The sequence below is a fragment of the Malaclemys terrapin genome, chromosome 19 (assembly GCF_027887155.1).
Source record: "Malaclemys terrapin pileata isolate rMalTer1 chromosome 19, rMalTer1.hap1, whole genome shotgun sequence".
Classification (NCBI taxonomy): Eukaryota; Metazoa; Chordata; order Testudines; family Emydidae; genus Malaclemys; species Malaclemys terrapin.
Genome location: NC_071523.1, coordinates 15927206 through 15951383, shown reverse-complemented (window position 1 = coordinate 15951383; position 24178 = coordinate 15927206). Strand labels below are relative to the sequence as shown.

The window sequence follows — 24178 nt, the reverse complement described above, 5'->3', positions numbered from 1 at the left end:
TGCTGGCAATGTGAACGCCTTTAGAAGGTGTAAACTAGCAGTGTGCAGCAATCACAACAAAATTCTGTCGGGTCACCTACGTCCTTCCTACAGGCTCTTCCAGTGTAATCATCTCAGCAAAGTGAGCTTGGTCTTACATTGCCAGAAACCAAAGAGCGGCATGTCCCCCAGTCTGGGTGACTACATTCAGCACTGTAGGTGACTGGGGGATGCGACAAGGTAGCTTCCCAAGCATGGAGTAGGGATCCCTGCCTTCCTTCTATGCAACATGCCGGATTTACAGAATCCAATACTACCTCATTATCTTCCCATCTGCAGGGAGAGAGGGATACTAAACTGGAGATAATCCCTGCTGGCCAATGATCAGGTAGGAAGTCTACACGGTCATGAAAGGTTTCAGCTATGAAAAATTTGCACCTCCCAGACTGATTTTTCATTCATTTGCTTGTACCTATTCACCACTGTGACACTTTCTCGCTGTGCCCAGATTCATAAGCCAATATTTTACTCATCTGCCTCAGCAAGGGAGAGTTTTGCTGGAGCTTAAACTGTGTGTTAGGGCCCAGCCACACCGGTCTGTCTGCCTCACCAGCAAACTCCTCGAGAGTCTGCCAGTCTTCACCTTGCCTTGCAGGTAACATTCAGTCAACCCCAGTCCCCGAACCCCTTGGACCATTCCTCTGCAGCATCCATCTCTTGTCACCAGATGACCACAGAAATACCAAGTCCACCATCTCTATAGAGACAGAATACTCCCTACCCTGTTGGCACATCCGAGACTGCACACCACACTTTAATATAACAGCACTGAGTGACTTTATGGTCAACTAAAATTAGTTTATTAATAAAGAGCAGAGGTTTAAATGATACTGAGCGGAGATAATAGAAACAGAAAGTGGTTACAAATAAAACAAAAGAAAACACGCTTTCTAGTGTCTAAAACTTAACAGTCTCAGGCAATTTCTCACCTACAGTCAGTTTTCAGCATCCTCAACCCACATGGTTGAGGAACCAGCTTTCACAGATTCCAAAAGTGCTGGCCCCTTTTGTGCCTTAAGTGATGGATAACCAAGGAGTCCCTTTGATTCCATTTTACAGTCAGAAAAACTTTGAAATGTATTCTTTGAAAAATAAACACAGACAAAGTTCTTCTCCCCTGCTCATAGGTGCCAACTCCGTGGGTGATCTGGGGCTGGAGTACCCCCTAGTGTCTCCCACCCAGTGGCAGGCCCGTGGATCAGCGCCTCCCCATCTCTCCCAGCCCCTCCCGCCCGCTGTGAACAGCTGTTTCGCGGCATGCAGGAAGCTCAGGGGGAGGGGGAAGGAGCAAGGATGCGGTGCGCTCGGGGGAGGAACTGGGTGGGAAGAGGCGGGGTGGGGCTGGAGTAGGAAGAGGCAGGGTGGGGCCTTGGGGGAAGGGGTGACGTGGGGGTGGGGTCTGGGGCAGAGCCAGGGGTCGAGCACCCCCCGGCACTTTGAAAAGTTGGCCCCGTGCCCCTGCTGCTTTTTCCTCTGGGTGCAGGCAGCATGCCTCTTCTTCCTCCTCTGGTCAATTCACCTTCTCGTTTGCCTTGATCACTTTGTTTACCTTAGATGTATATGTACTTTTATTGTCCTTTTCTTGTAACCAGGCCATGAGGTTTTCTCATCTGCCTGTTAGCCTGATCCATGAAGACACGTAACCCACGTTCCTTTATCAACTGCCTCCACGACATCTTTTAAGAACACATTTCCAGCACACGTACATAACTGTTTATACATAACCCATACCCACATCACACAATGATATTCATGACTAGCATGTCACCATTTTCATGACACCTCACAAGAACGGTTTGGCTAAATATTCTGACAAGAGCGTGTTGAATGTAGTGAGTTTGTCAGATCTGCTGGGATTTATAGTTACATAACAGTACGCCCTTTGCCAGTTGGCATAAAAGAGCTCTTCAGGGCACAACTACCTATGAAATCCGAACAAATGACAGATTGGAATAACTTCACCACTGAAATGCAACCACCCTTGGGGTAATGACTGCAAAAATGGAATACAACATGCTGCACAACTGTGTATGTATATGCAGATAGGAGGAGAAATTTTGGCAGACACCAGGGCAAAAGTCTCATCTGATGTAGCCCCTATTTTAATATTACAAACATCTTATCTGCAATTTATATCTATGGTATACCGTATATCAATAATATTATGTACAGTATATCTAACCTATAAACTATATCTACATATATTACACAAAAAGTCCTAAATTAAAAGAATAATATTAAGGTTGCACAGTCAAAAGTTAGGAAATGCCAGAATTAAGGCTGCCGGTGTAACCTTAATTCAGCCCCCTTGTGCATATGCATTATGGGCTTCAATTACACTACCCATTTACTGTTTTTTTTCCACAAGACCCCTGCCTCATTCAGTGCACAGAATGGATGGTGTTCACTCAATGAGCAGCTATTTCATATTTTGTTTTCTCCACATTTTTCAGTGGGTGGCTCCAGGCCTTTACTGCACACTATTCAAACCCTGTTCTGAAAACAGAATTATTGATTTCCTCCTGGGCTTTTGTATGGTACTGTTGGGATAACCGGGCATATAAATTTACACTAATGGTGAGCTCAACTGTGAAAAGTGAATAAAAGTTCAGAAAATGTCACAATAACCTATAAAAACAAATGTTGATGGGAAAAGGTGCAAAAGATATCTGTGTACCAGCGACCTTGAATCTTGTTTAAGACTGTTTAATGTCGGACAGTGATTGGGTCATGTTAACACCTTTAACTCTTTGGGTCCATTTATTCCCTCTAAATTAATACAATAGCAGCATCATAGCATCTGAGTGCTTTACAAACGTTAATTTCCACAACACCCCTGGGAGATGAGGGCATGTTGTTATCTTCATTTTACAGATGGGGAACTAAGGCACAAAGAGATTAAAGTCAAAAGTATCTACTAATTTTGGATGCCCAATTATTTGAGACACCTGGGACCGGATAGTCCAGAATACTTAGCATGATGCAGCACTTTATATGTTCAAAGCACAGCTCGCATTGATTTCAGCTGCAGCTGTGAGAGTGGATTTTCGGGGAACAGCAAATGGCTCATCATTGGCTCAAAGGCCTAATTTCAAGTCCCTGCTCCAAAGCATGAGGACACTAGAGCGTCCTAAAGAAAAGTTTGTGGGAAAGTTTTTTTCCTCCTTCTCACAAACAGTTGAACTCTTTTGGCTACATTTTTTTTAAAAAATTCATCTTGAGGAGACACCTGGCAGGGAAAGCTTCAGCTCCACGAGCTAAAGTTTGGCAAAGTTATAAACACTGAAAATCTCATCAAGAGATGGGTTGGGTACCCATAACAGGCAGAAAGAAACAGAGGGTCCTGTGGCATCTTTGAGACTAACAGAAGTACTGGGAGCATAAGCTTTCGTGGGTAAGAACCTCACTTCTTCAGATACAAGAACTTGTAAGAACCTCACTTCTTCAGATGCAAGAAGCACTTCCAGCCCCACCTGTTGCTTTTTCTATCTATCTTGCAGCCATCTGCACAGCTTTCCTGACAGCACAAATAACTGGCTGGGGGGGGGGGGGGAGCTCATGTACCCAGATATACATTTCTCCCCAATCTTGTCAACTACTGCTCTTCCCCCCAAACAATATCTGGGCAGCTGTGACCTCCTGCCCAGAAGGGCTGGAACCATTTGTATAGTGGGGGGGGGCTGAGAGCCATTGAACCAAACTGTAAACCCTGGATAGGATGGAAACCACGTCAAGCCAGGGGGTGCGGCAGCCCCCCACGCCCAGCACCTCTGCTCCTGCTCCCCAAAACTGAGCGCATGGGAACCCCTGCCCAGCTCCTAGCATGAGCAGCGGAGACCCCCGCCCCTATGGCCGGGCCCAGCCCCGCAGCTGCGCCGCGCCACGGACACCCGGCCCCGCCCCCTGCGCTCCCCGCGCCTGCCCGCGTGCCCCCGGCCCCGCCCCCTGCGCTCCCCGCGCCTGCCCGCGTGCCCCCGGCCCCGCCCCCTGCGCTCCCCGCGCCTGCCCGCGTGCCCCCGGCCCCGCCCCCTGCGCTCTCCGCGTGTCCCCGGCCCCGCCCCCTGCGCTCCCCGCGCCTGCCCACGTGCCCCCGGCCGCGCGGCGCGCAGGGCTGTGGCCGGCCAGGCGGAGGGGCGATGGTTTTCCTGAGCGCGCCCTGCTGGGCGCGGAGCCGCCTGACCGACCGCTTCTGGAGGGTGCAGGCGGTGCTCAAGCATGCGCGAGTGAGTGAGTCCAGCCGCCCTCCGCGGCCCGCTTCCCGGTACCGGCCAGGCCTCCGCCCCGGGCCTCTTTCCTCCCCAGCCCCGCTCGCGGGCTCGGCGCCTGCCTGGCCTCGCTCCCCTGTGCGCATCTGCTGGGAGCCAGGCGCTTTCTCCTGCCCTCGCCCCACCTTGCGGCCAGAGCCCGCCGCTCCCAGCCCCGCCGCGAACCCGAAGGGGGTGGGGGTGTCGTGTCCCCAAGGAGCAGAAAGGGTGTGTGTGTGTGGGGGGGGTCGTGTCCCCAAGGAGCAGAAAGGGTGTGTGTGTGGGGGGGGGGTCGTGTCCCCAAGGAGCAGAAAGGGTGTGTGTGTGGGGGGGGTCGTGCCCCAACGAGCAGAAAGGGTGTGTGGGGTGTGTGTGTGGGGGGGGGGGGTGTCGTGTCCCTAAGGAGCAGAAGGGGTGGGTGTGTCCCTTTCTCTTTGTTAGTTGCTTCCTCCCACACCCCGTCCACTTAGTCTTGTCCTTCCTCTGGGCCTGAAGGTGACACGCGTGTTCCTCTCTGAGTTGCCCAGTGCATGGTGGGTGGTAATGGCAGAGAGCAGCTTTCACCCTGGTCTCTCCCAAAGGCTGTACTCTTCTCCATAATAGAACCAGAAATTCTCACCCTTTATTTTTTTTTTTATACAAAAGGGAGGCATGATGTTACAGCTTAAAGGAAAATAGCTAAATTATTGGCTGTCCATAGCTGCTGTATAAATGGGGACTAGATGGCTAACTGCGCCTTGCTTGCACATATAAGGTTAAAGGGACAGTGTGAACTTAAATTTGGTCACCAGAAATATAAATACTATAGAACAGGGGTTCTCAAACTGGGGGTTGGGAGATTATTACCTGGGGGGTCGCAAGCTGTCAGCCTCCACCCGAAACCCCGCTTCATCTCCAGCATTTATAATAGTGTTAAATATTTTTAAAAGTGTTTTTAATTTATAAGGAGGGTCGCCCTCTGAGGCTTGCTGTGTGAAAGGGGTCACCACTACAAAAGTTTGAGAACCACTGCTATAGAAACTAGTTTTGATAAAGCCTTAACCAAACTTTCCCTCAGTGTTTGAAACTCAAACTGTAAACAATGAAACTGGCTAAATTGACTTAATTTTTGAACTGATCAAAATGCAAAAGGTAAAGAGCATTAACAGTGATAAGTACATTTATATTTGTATATCTTCAGGTGTTGTTAGAACTGGTAAAGATACTTCTTTACAATATGACTTAAGTGGACAGTATCTCTTAAGCTATTGCATGTAGGGTTAAAAAGGAATTTTCTGTAAGGGCATATTGTCAGTAGCTTTAGTGATATCATCACCTGCTATAGCATTGAGCAGGGCCTTGCCTACAATGAAATGGGCGTATCCTACACTTGTGGGTCCCAATCTAGCCATGTATCATAAGTAGCCTGTGGGGACACTTGTTGGAGGGCAGACTAATCACATGGTGCACTTGCCCAGAGTTAATTTTCCATATATGCAACTGTGGTGGTTTCCACAGATATTATATGATCATCAGTGGTACATGAAGTGGCTCAAGCTATGAGACATTACTCAGGATGGGGATTCCCAATTGATTTCCTGCTTTTTGCGTAGAGGCACAACCCCTTCTGTTTTTTAAGAGTCAAAAAGTTAGTGTGAGTTTGGCCCACTGTTAGAATCTGGGACTGAAAACTAAAACTGATTCTGTGCTCTGTCCAGCCAGTGAGAAACTATGGTCTTTCTCAGGTTACTTAATGTTTCTATTTCCTCATTTGTAAAATTAGGCTTAACTAATGTTTGTAAAGTGCTTTGAGATCCTCTTAATGAAAGGCTTTATAGAAATGCAAAGTGATATCTTCTATATTCATATTACTGAAGGGCTTTACAGCCTTATAAAGTTAATAATTGAACTGGAACATCTTGTTTTTGCCTTAGCATTTTCGTGGAAGAAAGAACCGCTGCTATAGATTGGCTGTACGAAGTGTTCGGAGAGCTTTTGTGAAGTCAACAAAGGCCAGAAGAGAAAAGAAGAAATTCATGAGAGCGGTAAAAAACAAACCAAAATGATAGATGTAAACACTGAAACTGGGAGACTAGAATCATTTTTATATAGCCATTTTCCTACTCAGGGTATCCCCAAATGCTTTACAAACTGCTGTTGAAAGAGTAGTTCTGCAAGTTCAAGGCAAGTGCAGTAGCCCCTGTTGGCTCTGCAGTAGCTCATGTTTCATCAGAATTTTAGCAGTGAAGAAATGTTGGTCAGGACACATTGTATTTATTGAATCTGAGCACATCCATGTGTCTAATTCTCTACCAAAAGAAAGTATCAACTAGAATATTCTTATTTTTATATTTAAATCTTTGTGTTTTTAAAGCTTTGGATTACGAGGATTGAAGCAGCTTCTCTTGAACATGGTTTGAAGTATCCAGCTTTCATAGGCAATCTGCTTAAGGTAAGTGTGTTGCTTGAAGAAGAATTGCACTGAAATGGTGACATGTTGTCCAAAATTCTCATTGGTCTTTCAGTCAGTCATTCCATAAAACACCCAGAAAACCTCTCAGCTCTGCTGATGAGTGATAAATATGGAATTTGTTGTGTAGGGTTTTTCTTGCTTACTGCAATAATGTAGTCATGTTTTATACTTGTATCTATTTCTGCTACAAGTGACCTTCTTTTATCTTGGCAGCATAAGAGGTTAACATAAGACTCATAACATGTTCCTACCTCTTCACTATAGATTTATGTGACCAGAAGAACTTTTTTCATTTATTCTTTAAAGGGACAGTGTCAGTTTACATTGTTTATTGTAAATAAAAGATGTTACCTATGCTACTGTCAGGTGCTCAGAGTAATAGCTGCCTTTTTTAATACCTTGATATCTAAAAAATATAAAACAAATAAAACCTCGAATTACTAAAAGTGAGTTTAAAAATCCGAATTACTTTTCACTAATTAGACTGGTGCATTTCAGTCAGCTTGGACAACAAAAATAAATGCAGTCAGTTTCGCTGCTACATTCTTAGCACTCCAGTGCTCTCTTAAAACGGGGATTTGTTTCAAAGCTTCACATTAGAATTGGAAGAGTTTGTTGGTCTTAGGTTTAGCTTGTTGCGAGGTTATTGCATGGGGGGTCGCGAGTTGTAAGCCTCCACCCCAAACTCTGCTTTGCATCCAGCATTTATAACGGTGTTAAATATATAAAAAAGTGTTTTTAATTTATAAGGGGGGGGGTCGCACTCAGAGGTTTGCTATGTGAAAGGGGTCACCAGTACAAAAGTTTGAGAACTACTGAACTAATTAAATCAGATTTATTCTAAAGTTATCAAACTGTTAAAGTGCTTCCATTGTTTTCTCTTGTCACTCTTGGTAACTAATGGAATAAAGTACTCGGCATAAAAGTTCCATCAAACTGAGACAAAGGAACAGGTATTTCAGAGAAAGTCAGTGTCCCTTGCATCTTAGAATTGTCCAACAGGGAGGTCCTTAATTTCATTTTCCAGAAGAAGCAGACCTGGTTTCTATAATCTCTTGATATTTTAGATCATCCACTCGTTGCCCTATGTAGTCTATAAAGGGACCGATCCTGAAGTCCTTCCATTTTGAGACCCATTTAATGGCCTGATCCTGAGTTCAGCATCCACCACTTCTGTGGAAGTCAATGGGAATTGTTGGTGTGCAGCACTTCATGGGATTGGGCCCTGAAACTCAAACTTGGCTTTTTATTTAAAGGTGAAGATAAATGTATGGGCTGAGAATATTTCTGGATGTTATTGCATAATCTGAAATACAATGTAAGGATGGTTAAGGCACAGGACTAGGAACTGAGACCCAAGTTCTATTGCCAGCTCTGAAATAGACAACTTGTGCAACTCTGGCCAAGTCAATTTCTGTGTATCCATTTCCTCACCTCTAAAATGGATAGAATGCATTACAAAGGAGCACTGAGAACCTTGGATGGAAGTCACTATAAAAGTGCAAAACATTATTTCAATAAGAATTCCCATTCATTTGGAACATATATACCTTGTTTGCTGGAATTTGAAAACTAGAACATCCAAGATCAGGCACTTACTACGTAGACTTACATAAAGGAAGAGACTCCCCACTGTAGCTACTGGAATTTGTTAGAAAGGGGTTTTAGAAAATCCATGATTATCTGTTTTATATCATATGCTGTAGTATAAGATTGCTGCTGTTGAATTGTATGACACTTTTCCCTTGGGATATTCACAAAAATTAGATGTGTATCTTGTGAGGTTTTCCCAAGCAGTAAAATCATATATTCGTTTGCCTAAAACATCCATTAAATATTAGCGTTTTAATGAAACTTGTCTATAGTAATGCACTTAAGAACTTAACGATGAACATTTGGAAAAGTATAATTCCTATGCTCTTCATTGACCATCCTTCTTGCATTTAGTGCCAGGTGGAGCTGAACAGGAAAATGCTTGCTGATCTGGCTATTTATGAGCCAAAGACATTCAAGTCCCTAGCTGCCTTGGCCCAAAGGAGGAGACAAGAAGGCTTCCTTGATGCCCTGGGGGATGGAAAAGAACCAGAAGGAATATTTTCACGAATTGTGCACCATTATTGAAGTGACAGGCATAACCTACAATTGTAGCTGCCTATTCTAAGCAGAGGCTTGTATTGCAAAGTAAGTTTGCACCCCAGAGTACAAAAAAGATCATGTACTTGAAGGAAGACTTAGACAGCTAGCTTGTAAACTCAAGAGGGCGGTTCTTTTTCCTTAGTGCTTTTGGTCAAAATTGCAATCTAAGCTTAAAAGGGATAAACCCTACTGTGCAGAAGTCACTCTATGTAAAAACATTGTGTAAACATTTTTGTTCTGTACCAATCTAATAAAGGTTTTTTTATGTATTATGAAAATATCTGAATAGTCACTTCTAGTGTCACAGAACAATAACATGCATTTTAAATGTTTCCTGAAATGTTGACAACTATCCCACATAGATGCAAGTAAAAAAAACATTTGTGTGGCACTCAATGTTAATGAGGTTATATTGCAAAGCTATGGCTTAAATATGTGATGCATAAGATAACTATGGAAGTTCCTGCCAAAAAGCAGAAAAAAGGAAAATCTTAAAGGCTTTAGTAAGGCTTGTGCTGCAGCTAGTAGAGTTCTACTAAAATAAGTAGTCAGTCCATGAGAATAAGCACGGGAAGGCATCTTTTAAAAAAAATAAAATGAAAAAGGGCTAGTGAAATCACCAGAAATTCAGATTTTGTTAGGAGTATAAACCATGCCTTCTTAAGTATTGTGCCATCTAGCTTCATGCCACAAAATGTGGAGTTATCTAGCTTTTTTTTTAAACTAGAATATGTAAAAGAGTGCAGCACAGCTAGACTATATTCAAGTGTAGCGGTCAGTCTTTCAAATTAGTTTAAAAATTAAACTGGCCAGTCTAAAGTAGGGAAAGCTTACATGTGATGTGTTGCCTAAAATGATTCCACAGAGTTGCTAATCTCTCATTGGTTCAGTCTATACTAGTGTCCGAATCAGGGGAACCAGAGATTAAGCCCATATCTACGCTACAGCTGCGCTACTGTAGCGTGGACCCTTCCTAAATTGATGGAAGGGTTTTTTCCCCATCAATTTAGTTAATCCACTCTTCAAGAATGGTACTAGGTGGATGGAGGAATTCTTCCATAACCCTGCTGTAATCTACACTTGAGGTTAGGTGGACCTATGTAAATTGCTCAAGGTGTGAATTTTTTCACAGCCCTGAGCAATGTACCTAACTAGATACAATTTTTTAGTGTAGAGCAGGCCTTGCACTTAAAAGCTGTAGTGCAACTGGGACCTCTGTCTGTGTAAAGGCTTTAAAACCCTGGATCCTCCAAGACTCTGGTCTTCAGGGGAGCACCACCGTATTATAAATATCCTAGCTAAAGTTGAAGCAAAAGGAGGCTTACACTCAGATATATCTTCCAGTGAAATCTGTGTGCTGGAGTCTGTTCAATGCAGGTGCTAGTGCTGCGGTGCAAGATAATTCCTGCTTGAACTCTTATAAGGCATAGCAGTGCAAGATAACAAAACTACAGTTGTGGGGAGGCTGGTCAATGCGGCCAATTCAAGATTTTGGGGGTGAGCCTTGGGCGACTTGTTTTACTTAAAGCCCTGGCTGCTGGAGTCAAGAAACAAAGCTTCTTGCCCTCCAGCATCGCAGAGAAAAGCTTGAAAATGTGGGTGGAGTACCCCTTAGGGCTCCTGTTAAATGTGGGGGGAGGGCAATTGTCCCAGGGCCCCCCAACTGTAAGTGGAAGGGGGGGCTCCAGCTTTCTCTCATGGGCCCTGTCCATACCCCCAGCATCTGTTTCAATGAGTCTTTCAAACCCCCTCCCCCCGGCGTGGGGGGCTCCCACTGGCGTGTGCTTGGGGGGGGGGAGGGCTGGCTCGGGCCTGGTCGGTGGTGGCGAGCCAGGCTTTGTCTGGGTGGGGGAGGGGGCGCGGGAGGCGCGCGATGCACGCCGGAAGTTCCGCCCGCTCCACCCTGTTTCGAATTCCCAACCGCTGCGTCACGCCGCTTGCATCAGGCCGCAGGACCAGCGTCACGGCGGGGGCAGGCAGGCCAATCCGAGCGCGGCGCCTCGCTGTCACCCGCCAATGGGAGGCGAGCGCAGGGGGAACGGGGCGGGACACCGCCCGGCTCCGGCGGCTGGAGAGGGGGAAGGCGAGAGAGAGGTGAGGCGGCGGCCCAAGATGGCGGCGGGGACGAGCAGCGCGGCGGCCGTGGTAGCGGGGGGCCCGGGCGGGCCTCAGGCGGCGGGGCCGGCCCCGTCGGGGAGCGGCGCCCCGGGCCCCGGCGCGGTGCTGATCGGGGACCGGCTGTACTCGGGGGTGCTGATCACGCTGGAGAACTGCCTGCTGCCCGACGACGCGCTGCTCTTCACCCCCTCCATGGGCAGCGGCCTGGACACCGACACCGAGACCCAGCTGCGCGTCACCGGCTGCGAGCTCATCCAGGCGGCCGGCATCCTGCTGCGGCTCCCGCAGGTGAGCCGGCCTGCGGGGCTGGGGCCGGGCCCGCGGCGGGTGAAAGACGCTCGGCAGGGAGGAGCAGCTTCCGGTCTGAGGGAGCGAGCGAGGCCCGGGCGGGGGCGGCGCGGGCCGGAGGAGGAGGGGGGGGGTTGTGTAGCCGCTCCGGGCCCGCGGCAGCCGGGGGCGCTGGGCCTTCGTTGCCCGGGAGTGTCGCGCTTTGTTCTCCCGGGCAGGGCCCCGCCGTCTGCTGGTGCCCCATGGCCGCTGCGTCACTCACACAAACTCCCCCTTTAGTCCTAGAAACTAGGTAACGCCCGACCCGGCCGCTCCCGGGGGAGACGGGCCCGGGCCCCGCAGCCGCGTTTGCAATCGCGGGGGTGGAACGGGGATCACGAGACGCCGCCGGCCTTTGATTTACCAAGGAACCAGGCGTGTGAAACTGGCCCTGTTGTGCCCTTTACAGGCAGCATTCCGGCTCCCCCCCCCCCCCTTTGTCCCGGCCGGCTCTGCTGAGACAGGAAGTGAATGATGTAACCATCTCTTCCGGTAAAGCCAGGGCCTGGGTTGGCTCAGCCCTCCAGGGCCCTTCCTGGTAGATCGGCCAAGTCTCGCTCCTTTCTAAAAGGAGAGGCCCCCCTCACGCTTTTTCTTTGCTGCGGGTGGTAACGCACATGATTTCGCAATGCCTTTCAAATGGGGTTTCTGAACTGCTTTCTCGTATGACGTGTCGCCAGTTGACTTCCCTGGTGAGCTTCAGTTCCTCCCATTAAAGAAAATGGGACAAAGAGTCAATGTTACTATGATGGTTGGAGGGAAGAGCGGTTACAAAAATGCTACTATGGCTGAAACAAGGTTAACGAGACCTTAAGTTTTTTTTAAATAAATAAATAAATAAATAAATAAATTTTTTGGGGGGGCCTAATGGTGCTACCAATAAACTTTATTTTAGCTGTTTTAATTTCTCTAGCCATCTTTTCTTGCATATGAGTGTGTTTTAATATGGCAACAAGGGAGTCTTTTTAAATATGGCTATGTGATTGTAAAACCACAAAGGCTGGCTGGGGAGCTTGTGGGTAGGTGGTAATGCTTGACATTTAGTGCTGACTCATGGTTAAAATGACTCGCTTTGGGTTGGTGGTTGCCTTTTAATATTGCACAACGAACATAAAACCAAAAATAAACAAGTAGGAGTGTTTGCATAGATGGTGGAGCACTGCGGGGCATTTAGACTGTAGTGTCCACCCTCATAACTATTTTTGAGTGTCCCCATAAAATATTTTGTTTGGTACTTTTCTATTGTCTAGTCTAAGACTGCACATTATAGTTCTAGGTGTTCATGGTGTTATACGCTTTTTTTTTTTTCTCTCTCTGGGAGCTGTTTGTTGCTGTGTCAGGCATTTCTAATGGTTTTTATGGGACTCAAATTTGTTGCAGTGTAATTCATCTTGCTCTAGAACCTTGTATGGGGATATTAATATTGGATTACCATTTTTTCCTTTCTCTCTAGGTGGCAATGGCTACAGGGCAGGTGCTGTTTCAACGTTTCTTTTATACAAAATCTTTTGTGAAGCATTCCATGGAGGTAAGGATTCTTTTAGAAAATGCACTATGCATTTGATTTCTCTCATGTTTGAGAGCATATATTATGCCCTGTTGTTGAACTATGTGTACAGGAAACTTTCGAGCTATAGATATGTTGTTTAGTTAAACACAGTTTTACACATCTACATTGTAACAAATACTTAACTTAAAATTTGGAATATTTCTTGTTTTTACCACCACTTTCTCTTGTTATCCCTCCTAAAGCTCTTGGAGGCGATCAGTTCCAGATTTGAGCAAAACATCAGTATGTTGCAATACTTATATTTCAGCATGTGTCAATGGCCTGTGTTCATCTGGCATCCAAAATTGAAGAAGCACCGAGGCGCATAAGAGATGTAATTAACGTATTCCATCGCCTTCGACATCTAAGAGAGAAAAAGTAAGTTTAGAATCTGAAAAATGTTCCCTTTCTTCATGGCCGGTTGTTTAAATGTGGGGACTACTGAACATGAGAGCCTGAATTTAGTAGCCTAGCTAGCCATAATTGTTGCTGTGCCTATGGGGGAGTTCAGATGCATCACGACTCAAGGAACATGGGGTAAAACCTTGTTTGGGGAATGAAAACCAAAACATGAATCTGGTTAATCTTAACTGGAAAAATGCTTGTACTGTTGTAAATACTAGCTAGTTTGCATCAAAATATAGTAACTTGCATATGTGTCCAAGTAAGATTGTTGGGTGTCTTTTAATATTGGCAGTTCATTCTTACTCGATGGAATCTGAAATAATGTCTTACAGAAAACCTGTACCTCTACTACTGGATCAAGATTATGTTAATTTGAAGAACCAAATCATAAAGGCAGAGAGAAGAGTTTTAAAGGAGCTGGGGTTCTGCGTTCATGTAAAGCACCCTCATAAGGTTTGTACGATATTCAACTAACTTATAAACTGTGTGCGTTTCACACTCTGCTTGTTCTGGGTAGACTATTAAACTGGTTAAAAACTGCTTGTTCCACAATACTGAACACAGTGAAGCTAGGTTACAGTGATCTTGCTATCTTGTTTCTCATTCAAGAGAGTCTTAATAGTTGGTCTTGTATCTCATTGGTCAGTGAAGATTGGAGATGGATGCAGATGTTAAGAACTGGTTAGACTTAACTGTACTTGGATTCTTCAATTTGTCATAGCATGAAAACAACTTATTGTTGAATAAGCAGGTAATTTTGGTGTTAAATTCTGAAGCAATATGAATAACTCCTCTTTGACTAAGGCTCTCGAATATCCCTTTTGTAGAATCTAGCTCTGATTATAATATTCGTCATTACTGATGGGATGTGTGAAATTCTCAGTCCCAGGAATGCTGTTCCCCAAAGTGTGCCGACTCTGCTCCCCGTAGGAGCTGGTCAGCACGGCTGTTTGAATCTAATAGAAGGTTAAAGTAGTGTAAGGGTTCTCCTTTTCCTTGCCCTGCAGGTATCTGCTCTCTGTCTTGCTGTAATGGGCTTCTACTTCAGACCTCTTCAGCTCACTGTGGTGTAAATGCTCTTTAAATTTGAGATCAAGTGCCCCCTGATTAAAAATGTGTAGATACCTTGCTCTGTTCAGATTTTCTCTGCCCACTGCCATTCTTTCTGAGCCTTCTTATTTACTGGGGTACCAAACACAGGAATGAGTGTACTCCTTCACCCACTAATCCCTGTGAATTTTCTGTAATCATTTTGTTTTATCCACCATCTTTTTTCATGTGGTTCACAAAAAACTGTTTTGTATGCTGCTGTGAACCTTTTAAACCTATTATGTAGGACTTTGCAGAAGCAAAAGAGGGGAAAAAACGTTGGCTAGGTTTAGTCCCTTCCAATAGAGGTGTTTTGTGGTGGACTGGTGCCACTTTTTTTCCAGTTGGCAGTGTTTCCTCCCATGTGGCAGCTAAGAGGAATGTTGCGTTCCATAGGAAAAGCATACCTATTTTGAAAACTGAGCGGAAGGCAAGACTTCTAGATGAGTAGGATGACTGAGCACAGAAGGAGGAGTGTGAGGAAGGTCAGATTTGGCTGTGCACAGCCATTTTTGGAGCCTGTTCTTTCCCTCTTTTGTAATTGAAGGCAGAAACTACCCGTGTAAACATTTGGCATCTTACAAGCACTCTCTCTGTGGATATTTGAGAATGTTAAAATCTAGAACAGAATAGCAGATGCTACATGGACATCCCCTCTGAATTAAATACTTGGCTCTAGAGATTCTTGATAATAACTCAGTAACCCATATCTTCCAGATAATCGTTATGTACCTTCAGGTATTAGAATGTGAACGTAACCAACACCTGGTCCAGACTTCATGGTAAGTTGATCTATCTTGTTATACGAGACCAGCAGGGCAGTGGCAGAAATATGTCATTTGAGGCACTCTGGGCAACATTGGTGTAGCCCACAACTATGTTCATGGAATAGACAGTTCCAGTGTTTCCTGGAGTGCCCCAACCTACTATCCAAATGTTGATCGGCCTCTAAGTTTCAGGCACTGTCTTAAATGGTAAGATAGCTTTTAAACCCCTCAACCCTTGCTCTTTCTTCCCTTTTCTTCTACCCTTTGCCCTCCCTCTAAAGTGAAAATGTTAAGTGGTTGTTTCTTTGGGTAAATCATATGTGCAGTTCTTGTCCGTCGCTGATGCTGGGAGACACTTTCCCAACACTTGAACTGCGGTTGCAACAAGGGCATCAGGAACCCTCGACATAAATCCTTTTTATCCACATGGATAATCCAAGATGTCAGCTACTAAGACTGGATAACTCAGTGTTTTTGCATTTGCCATGAAACGTCTTCTGCCTGTCTTGTTGCTTCACTGTAGTGAAGAGAATCATTTGGGGATGGGTATCGAAGTAAAAATTCCAGATTGTAACAAACTTGTAACTTATGAAACAATGACATAATTTAAAAATTGGAATAATGAATCTAAAGGTCATATTTCTGCTGACTGAACTCTCTGGTACTGTGATCTGTTTGATGGAGAACCTATTTTGACTTTTCTTTTCTGTACTCTTTTAATCAAAGGGTAGCCTCTGAGGGTAAGTGACTAAGACTTCTCCTCTGCTGCCCAAGCGCTATGGTGCAGGGATAACTGCGTCTTCAGTCAAACCAAAGCAGGCTCTACAAAGAGAAGGCTGACTCTAGACAGGTGGTATAAATACGATAGTATAGTAACTGGCCAACTGCTTCTTGTGCTTATACTTTTGATTTTTGTTGTTGTGCCCTTGACTCTCTTGTATATTTTAGAACTTGATTGTTTACATTTTGAAAACTGTTAATGTTAATATGCTTTAACTATGTTAATGATGCTGTACCTTTTTAAAATGCAAAAAAAAAAACCTATTTAAGGTGGGATTTAAGTCTTCTGGGTGAATTAACTAACTGGTAGACTTCAGTTTTTATCATATCTGTGTATGTTATTTAATCCAACACTTAAGACCTTCTACTCAAGTATTTTCAGTTTGGAATTAAGTACAGCAATGACACTGGACATTTTCCCTACTTCCAGATTACACAATACCATTGCATTCAGAATTCACATGTGAAGCAAGACTATTAGGCACCAATTTCCTTTTTTGTTTGGGATGCAGCGGAATAACTATTAGAGCAATTCCCTAACCATTCATTGCTTCCAGTACCTGGAAAGTCATGGGTATCCAGTATAACTAATGTTTGAAGTGCAGCAGTTTTAGAGAACAACTTAAAGCTGAAGTAATGTGACACATGTTTAATTCTACGTGCCCCCAAACTCAGAGCCCTAAAGACCAGCTGCACAGTTAGCAAGTTAGTTTTTGTTTAGCAGTTTGGGAAAGGAAGCCCAATCATCCTTCATACCTTGTGAATACTTCTCACTGCACTTCATTTCACAAAGACTTTCTCTGATCTCCTTCAAAGTGTCTTCTCCATAGCAAAAAACGGCGTTAGAACAGCATGACTTAGTTTAAGCTTTCCTCATGGGCAAGGTGAAGGAGAGTCAAGACTAAGCCTCTAACTTGCCACTTTTTTCCCAATGGTCAGTTGATCCCCGTGTATTAGAACTGAAATATCTAGTGAAGGACTAAAACACGTAGATGGGAATGAGATTCATGAGTACCTCCTCTTTCTGTAAACTGGTTTTAAATGGGCTGTGGTCTCTGGTTTGGGCATCCTTGTGTGCTGCATACCCCCACGATCAATTTCAAACTCTTCTCAGAAAGCTTGTATAACTATATGGTGGCCTTTGTTCTGGGTGGTGTTTTCTCCCTTGCCCACCTGACACGCTGCTTGAAAGAAATATTTTTTTTAAAAGTTATACCTTTAAACATTGTATTTGTTTGTTGACAAATTCAAATGCAAGTACTTTGAAAATACAAACTTCCTTGAGGATTTAAAATCAAAATATTTTAAAGTATGTACTGACTGTTGTGGAATATGTGCAATATTTTACAGTTGTCTCATTCTGTGAATATTCATTTTAAGAAACCTTGTTGAAATGGGACATTTGGAAACGATACTGTCATATGCCAGAGAAGAGGAGATCTGTTTGAATACTGAACCATCCTCTGCACTGATGATCCCAAATTCCTGGATTTCTTCCACGACTAGCTTTTTGCATCACAAATGGATTCGGTCTTGGATGCTGTCTCACTAATGGAAAATGGACAGGTTCCTAAAACTTTCCAGTGGAAATGGGTACACGCTGAAGTGGATTGCATTTCTCCGGAGAACTCCAGCAGGATCGGCAACTTTGAACACTAGCTTTCAGTTTGCATGCTTCTCTGCACTCTGGGATTGAGCCTAGATTTCTATTACTGAGTTCTTTACAGATTATATGTGGTCTCTACAAAAACATTTGTTTTTGCATGAGAGCAGGCCAGTAGATCTAGAGGGAAAAGTAAAGTTAAAATTGGTTCTCTTTCATAACTGATTTGTCTGACAGCCAGTCAGAAACTTATTCCCAACCATATATCCATCCCCTTGAAGAAATTTTTCTAACTTCTCTTCAGATTTACAGGAGTATAGCATTTGAGCTTAGTAATAGAATGCACAGAAAAGTAGTTACTGTAGAATTGAAGAGAATAGAACAGAGAGGCATTCTGCAGGGGGTTGCAATTGTTCCCTTATTGTGTATTTCAGGAATTACATGAATGACAGTCTACGAACAGATGTCTTTGTAAGATTCCAGCCAGAAAGTATTGCTTGTGCCTGTATCTACCTTGCAGCTAGAACATTGGAGGTGAAACATCTATTTATATTTTGTCGTTTAAATGTACATTAAGGTTTTCATGTAGAAATAGAAAACTGAATGTATGATTTCTCAATTGTAGATCCCACTTCCTAATCGTCCTCACTGGTTTCTGCTGTTTGGAGCAACAGAGGAGGAAATTCAAGGGATTTGTATAAAAATCCTGCAGCTATATACTCGGAAAAAGGTTCGCTATTGTTTTATACGATGTGTATTCTCAGAACATAGGGCAAAACATTCTGCTTCCATTGAAGCCAGTTGCAAAACTCCCACTTCTCTGGGAGCAGAATCCAGACTCTGAGAGTTGTATCCCTTCTTCTAAGCATGGATGGTCAATTAAAACAGTACAGAGAACTGATTTTTTTTAATGTGCATTTGCAGGTTGACTTGTCTTATCTGGAAAGCAAAGTAGAAAAGAAGAAACTAGCCATTGAAGAGGCAAAAGCACTAGCTAAAGGTCTTCTACCCGACAAGACTCCCAATTTGGAGAACACGTCAGGGTTTTCCCCTGTTCCTAAAAATGGTTGGTATCAATGTACCTAGTTTGCACATTTGGACTGCATTGCTTTCTCCCATATTTTGGGAGTATTACAGTGACTTCATAACTCAAGTAAGAATCCTGTCTGTCAGGCTATTTTAGATGGCAGGTATTCCTTGTTAAGCTGTCTATGTTCCAAATGAGGCTGCAAATGCTGCTAATTTGCAGCATCCTCACTCTAGAAAGGGGTAGTCAAACTCCTCATGAGATTTTTTTCCCATTCTTTTTCTTGGCCTCATGTTAGTATGTGTGCTAGAAGAAAGGCAGCCTTGGGACATGACACAAAACTGTTCGTTGTAGTGGGAGAACATTGTCTAGTGGAGAGAGCCAACGTGTTCACTTTTCAAAACGCCTCTGTTCCAGTAACTGTATGCGCTGGGAAGGGTGGTGGAGGAATGGCTGTGTGTGAAGGGAGAGTGCCCTGTTCTCTATTCAACTGAAATGTGTGTATAAGAAATAGTTACTTCCGGCTAGTTAAAATTCCCTTTACAAAAAAAATCTGGCATGTAAATTTCCTTGAAACAAAGAGGAAAGAGTTGGACCTTTTAATGAATCAAATAAACTGGTATTCAGATTTAGGTTGTAACACCTTTAAAGAAAGTTTTTTCCCCAGAGCACCATGTTTGGAAACTTATCTTTTGCCTAACAGAGCCCTCTTGAAGATACAATAGTATCTGCCTTTCCAAGGCGTTGAAAATTGAGTGACATATTACATAAAATGCCGGTTCAGGCAGTTCTATTAAAGGTTTGTTCACTGTTTAAAGTCTGTTTTAGAGGTTTTTGGGGTTTTGTTTTTTAATGTACTAGGTTTACAGCCTCAGAAATTTACTTTAGATTTGAATAACTCATTCAAGTTTCACCCTTTATCTGAATGTACAGCAAGAGACTATCTAGAGGGATCTGGTAATTAGTCGATCCTTGCCCTCATTAGTGAGGGCAGGTGATCCATTCAACTGCTGCTTGCCACTCCTTATCATTGGGTTGCCCCCTAAAGATTGACATCTCTTTGATACGCATGTGGGGGCGGATGAAGTGTAAACTTCTACATTTTTCTTTTAGAATCTCCAAAAGAAGGTAAAGGAAATAAACCTTCCCCACTTGCTGTGCAGGCGATGAAGAATGCCAAAAGAAAAATGGATGGAACAAAAAGAATGAATTCCAACAGCCCAGTGAATGGGTAAGATTCCACGTGATATAGACTCTACTTTTTTTTTTTTTTTTTTTTTTTTCTTCTCCCAGCGCTTAAATCTAAATCTTACTTGGATTCTGTCCTTCATAGCATTCAGAAAGAAAGGGAGAGCAGAAGTGGAAGCAGAAGTCGAGAGCAGAGTTATTCAAGATCACCATCTAGATCAGCATCTCCTAAGCGCAGGTACGTACTGAAATGGGTGGAAGTGCTGAGTCCCATTTGTAACCTGCTATGCTAATGGCAAACTACCATCCCAGAGAATGGTGCTTTGGGAGTCAGTGGGCTCTGAAGCAACAACTACAGCAATTTATATAAAAACTGAAACTCCGTTTGAGCTCTGGAAACGAGACTAGTGTATGGAGGTGCAACACGGTGGCCAGTGTAGGTTCACGTGAAGTTATGATTAGAGGAATAACTGCATATGAATGGCATCTTACTCAGCAAATCTGCTCCTTGTGCCCATGGTCCTTTCTGCTGACTTAAATGACAAAAATAAGTTTATATACTGCTTCTTACTATCCTCACCATAGACCCAACAAAGCTTGGGGGATAGGGAATTGGATTCTCTTCTGACTCTCAGATCAACAGAATGGCAATATGTTCAGCTTCTCCCTCCATTATACCTTGTGCCCCCTGTACCAAACACTGGGGTTTCACAAACAGAACTGAGGTCCAATTTTGGCCTGCACAGCCTCTTACTGGGGGTGATGCTCAAGCTAGGAAAGACCGCTTGATTTTTATGCCTTAAGCTGTTTTCAGGGCTACAAATTAGAGAGAAAAATCTATGGTAAATTGGCTCAATTTACAAGTATGTAGATATCCATGAGAGGTAATCATGGAACCCCCAAAGTCCATAGGTCTAAAATTCTTCCAAAACCTTTTGCTGTAATTATGAAGCTGATTTCTTTCTGGATTATTAATAAAATGTTGTGAAAGATACTGTTCAGCATTTCAAAGCATCTGGGTTTTTTACCCATTCAACAATGGATCTAATGATTACAAATGTTACCTATTATTTTAGTCCTACAGGAAATTACTTATACTGTGTGTTAATGAGTTATGGGGTGTGAGCTGGGGAAGTATTCTGTTTGAAACCAGGCGATGCAGACAAAAGCTAAAATGTAATTGAAATATCTTCTAAAGCTTGCTGGTTCAACTAATCAGATTAGTAGCACTCTGTATTTAGAGAAGAGGCTTTTGCTTGTAAGATCTATTCTGAGGGCAGCTTTCAACCTGAATTGTAGTTTACAAGTAAGTAAGGGTGGCATTTTAAAGGACCGTGTCAAATCATTTTTTCTAAAAACCTTTTTCCTTGTGTTCCAAGTAGCACCTAAGATTGCTATAATCTGTCTTGTCCTAGTGCGTGCTTTTAATGTTGTAAAGTAATCGGACATTGATTGTTAAGGCACTCACTGTTCTCTTCTTCTACTTCCCTGTCTTAGAAAAAGTGAAAGCTACTCAACATCGAGTGGTTCCAAATCCCACAGCCGCTCCAGGAGTCGCAGTGATTCTCCCCCAAGACAGTTCAACCATAGTGCTAGTTACAAAGGCTCTAAAATGAGGAGTTACAAAAAGTCAAAGGACTACAAATATTCGACACACAAGCCAAGGAAGTCCCGCAGCAGGAGCTCCTCACGTTCCCGGAGCCACTCACGAGAGCGTTCTGATCATTCTGGGAAGTACAAGAAGAAAAGTCACTACTATAGAGAGAGACATGAGCGTTCCCACTCCTATGAGCGTACGGGTCATCGTTATGACAGAGACCACCCTGGCCACAGCAGGCATAGGAGATGAGCGCTACAACGGGTTCTCTTCTGTCCTTTGGGATTCAGAGTGGAGCCCGGTTTCCCCCATTTTCCCCTTGCAGCATAGGGTTAGCCTGGGTCTAAACCACTTAGCATCAGTAATCTTTTCTAACCCTGTGCTTGTTAGCGTGAATCCAAATACAAGGACACTGAACAGACATGTTGATGTGGGAGACTTGATCTGGTAGATGGCTTAATTGTTCTGCTGCTGGAGCGTCTCTTAGAAACACCGAAGAGCCTCTCTTGTGGTGGCTGCTCCTATGCCTGCTCTTTGGTAATAGGTAAATTTGCATACTGTAGTGCAATGGTGTTAGTCTATTTCGGGACTCGGAGTACTGAGAGCACGAATTTCCTGGCTCAGCGATTAGCGAACCCTGCTGAACTAGTCCTTCCTGATGGAACGAGAAGAAAGCTCAAAACGTTTCATGAAAACCATTAGTGGCTTGGTGCTAACAAAGCTGTCGTTTCATACTGACTCAATTATGTTGTACAAATGTAAGGTGATATTTCTAGAACTGATGCCTATATTAGGTTACACTTGTGTATATATTTTGCAGTGTTTAACAATACAATATGGGAATATGGCCTTATTAGCCCTTCTACTTTCTCCACCGTGTAAATAAGCATTTGTTTAATACAAGTGAAAGCTATATACTGAAAAGTCAAAACTTGAATTCTATCAATTTAAGATTTGTGTAGAGAATTCTGATAAATGTGAAAGTATTTAGCTCTGTGTATTGAAAGTAGTATATTTTTATCCGTGCAATGCTGCGTGCAGGTCACCAGCTCATAGAGAAGTTTCATATATATACATTTTATGTGTTTTGAATAACTCTATACTCAGGATCTTTGACACGCTGAAGAATTGGTAGTTTGTCAATCTGCTTGCTTGTTTAAAAACAGAAGGTGTGAAAAAAAAAAAAACAAAACAAAAAAAAAAAAAAAACAGCCCAAGTCCGCAGCTCAGTGGTATCCGTTTTAGTGGTATATCTGAGCTGTTCCCATGCTCCCTAATTTCATTAAAGTATTTGATTTTGTATTTAAACTCCATGATGTTACTGTCTGGTGTAATTCCGAGACTTTCTTCTAAGTTGTACCGCCACGTCTAATCGAAAAGGGAAAAAATAACCTGACTTGAAATAGGGGTAAATGAATAGTTTATAGCCGTTCTATTTTTAAACTGACGTGTGCCATCTCAAATATAAATACTGTTTCAGACTAATTTTGTAGCACATGGTTACAGGGGATGTGAGTAATGGTAAAACAGGTCTCTTCCTTTTCCACTGGAGGGAGTTAAAAGCTATGCAACTTAGCAGGTCCATCAGAATGTTCATCAGTGCAGGTGTAATAGAGGGTTAATTGCCTGAAGTGGTGAGTGTTTTCCTATCCAGGGAAAGAAAGTAATGGTGGCTGCTGATTGGTTGACAGTGGTTCCTGTGACTTTCAAGCCACTGAGGGTATGTCTACACAGCCCGCAGCAGCGAGCCTCTGAGCCTGGGGTGACTAAAAATAGCCTTGTAAATGTCATGGCCCGGGCTCTGACGTCTACATCATTCTTTGTAGTGCAGTAGTGAGAGCCTGAATCGGCTGACCCAGGCTTGGAGGCTCACAGCCTGGTGCTGTATAGACATACCCTGATACAGCATAGGTTAGCTTTAGTTGCCTAGATACTACAGTGAGGTTGGGGCATTATAAATGCCCTTGTATGTCTTCGAGTGATCTGCTGGCAGGCTTATCGCAGGAGCGTTTACAAAGATTTTCAGTGTCCCATCACCAGGCATGCACAGCATTAGGGGTGAGCCGGCCATTGGTATGGCATTGAAATTCCTCGTTCCCATATCCCAGAACAGAATTGTGCAAGCAGTGCAGTATCCTTTGCAAATGCCTTGGAAGAAGGGTGCGCCTGGGTCCCACCTCATGAATCATGGTGCAGAGGGGAGAATAGGCAAAATGCTGTGCTTTCTATAGCTGACCAGCAGCAATCTCCCCTTCCTGCTGTTTTTGCCCTGGCCTTTCCCATACCCTCTCATGGCAGCTTCTCATGTTACCACCGTTTCCCCCACATGCTGCTGTGGAGCAGGGGAAGCAGAGCAACCAAGAGGACCTGGAGCTGGCTCCTGAAGCAGGGCTGTTTCCTGCGGATCATCTAGGAAGTGCTGAGCCATCCCAAGCCTGTGACAATCAGGCCTCCCCAAAGTGCCTCAAATTGGGGTAAAAATGGAGGCACATAGTCACTTATCACACATGCGGCCCTGAATGTGCCACAATGTATCATGTCCATTGCTGCTTTCTTATCACTGCACAGAGGATTAAATGTTGCTTGCTATGCCATCTGACCTCAGTGAGTTTCTCATATATAAAAAAATCCTTCAGCTTTTAAAGCACAACCGCTTGAAACTAATTGAGCTGAGGTAAACTAATGGGAAGAGACTAAACAGTGATGGTACAGTTAAGTCCTGTGGATAAGTTTATTGGCATGTTAGACTTTTTTCTCTAGGTTCCCCCCCCCCCCCCCCCAATTGGTTCAGAGTTCTGGCAATGCTTCTGCTCACACTTCACTCTGGTCTTTTTTTTTTTTTTAAACTTGAACATAA

General features: G+C 43.8%; 2 protein-coding genes across 5 annotated transcripts; both read left to right on the top strand.

Moving 5' to 3' along the window:
* The first annotated feature begins 4102 nt into the window (after positions 1 to 4102).
* MRPL20 (mitochondrial ribosomal protein L20) lies at positions 4103 to 9149 on the top strand. The gene is made up of 4 exons (XM_054009201.1): positions 4103 to 4262; positions 6197 to 6307; positions 6637 to 6714; positions 8683 to 9149. Exons 1-4 carry the CDS (start codon positions 4176 to 4178, stop codon positions 8854 to 8856), a joined length of 450 nt encoding a protein of 149 aa, XP_053865176.1. The 5' UTR covers positions 4103 to 4175; the 3' UTR covers positions 8857 to 9149.
* Positions 9150 to 10968: 1819 nt separating this feature from the next.
* On the top strand, positions 10969 to 22311 carry CCNL2 (cyclin L2). Of its 4 annotated transcripts, XM_054009009.1 has the most exons (11): positions 10969 to 11277; positions 12770 to 12844; positions 13134 to 13243; positions 13603 to 13723; positions 15077 to 15141; positions 17944 to 18043; positions 18135 to 18239; positions 18434 to 18575; positions 19650 to 19767; positions 19870 to 19962; positions 21222 to 22311. In XM_054009009.1, the coding sequence occupies exons 1-11, from the start codon at positions 10984 to 10986 to the stop codon at positions 21571 to 21573; spliced, it is 1575 nt and encodes a 524-aa protein (XP_053864984.1). In that variant the 5' UTR covers positions 10969 to 10983; the 3' UTR covers positions 21574 to 22311. The 4 variants fall into 4 exon arrangements, with proteins under 4 accessions (XP_053864984.1, XP_053864985.1, XP_053864987.1 ...); XM_054009010.1 differs by lacking the exon at positions 10969 to 11277 and having other exon boundaries at positions 12775 to 12844; positions 13069 to 13243; XM_054009012.1 differs by lacking the exons at positions 10969 to 11277; positions 12770 to 12844; positions 13134 to 13243; positions 13603 to 13723; positions 15077 to 15141 and adding an exon at positions 15879 to 15976.
* The last annotated feature ends 1867 nt before the right edge of the window (positions 22312 to 24178 follow it).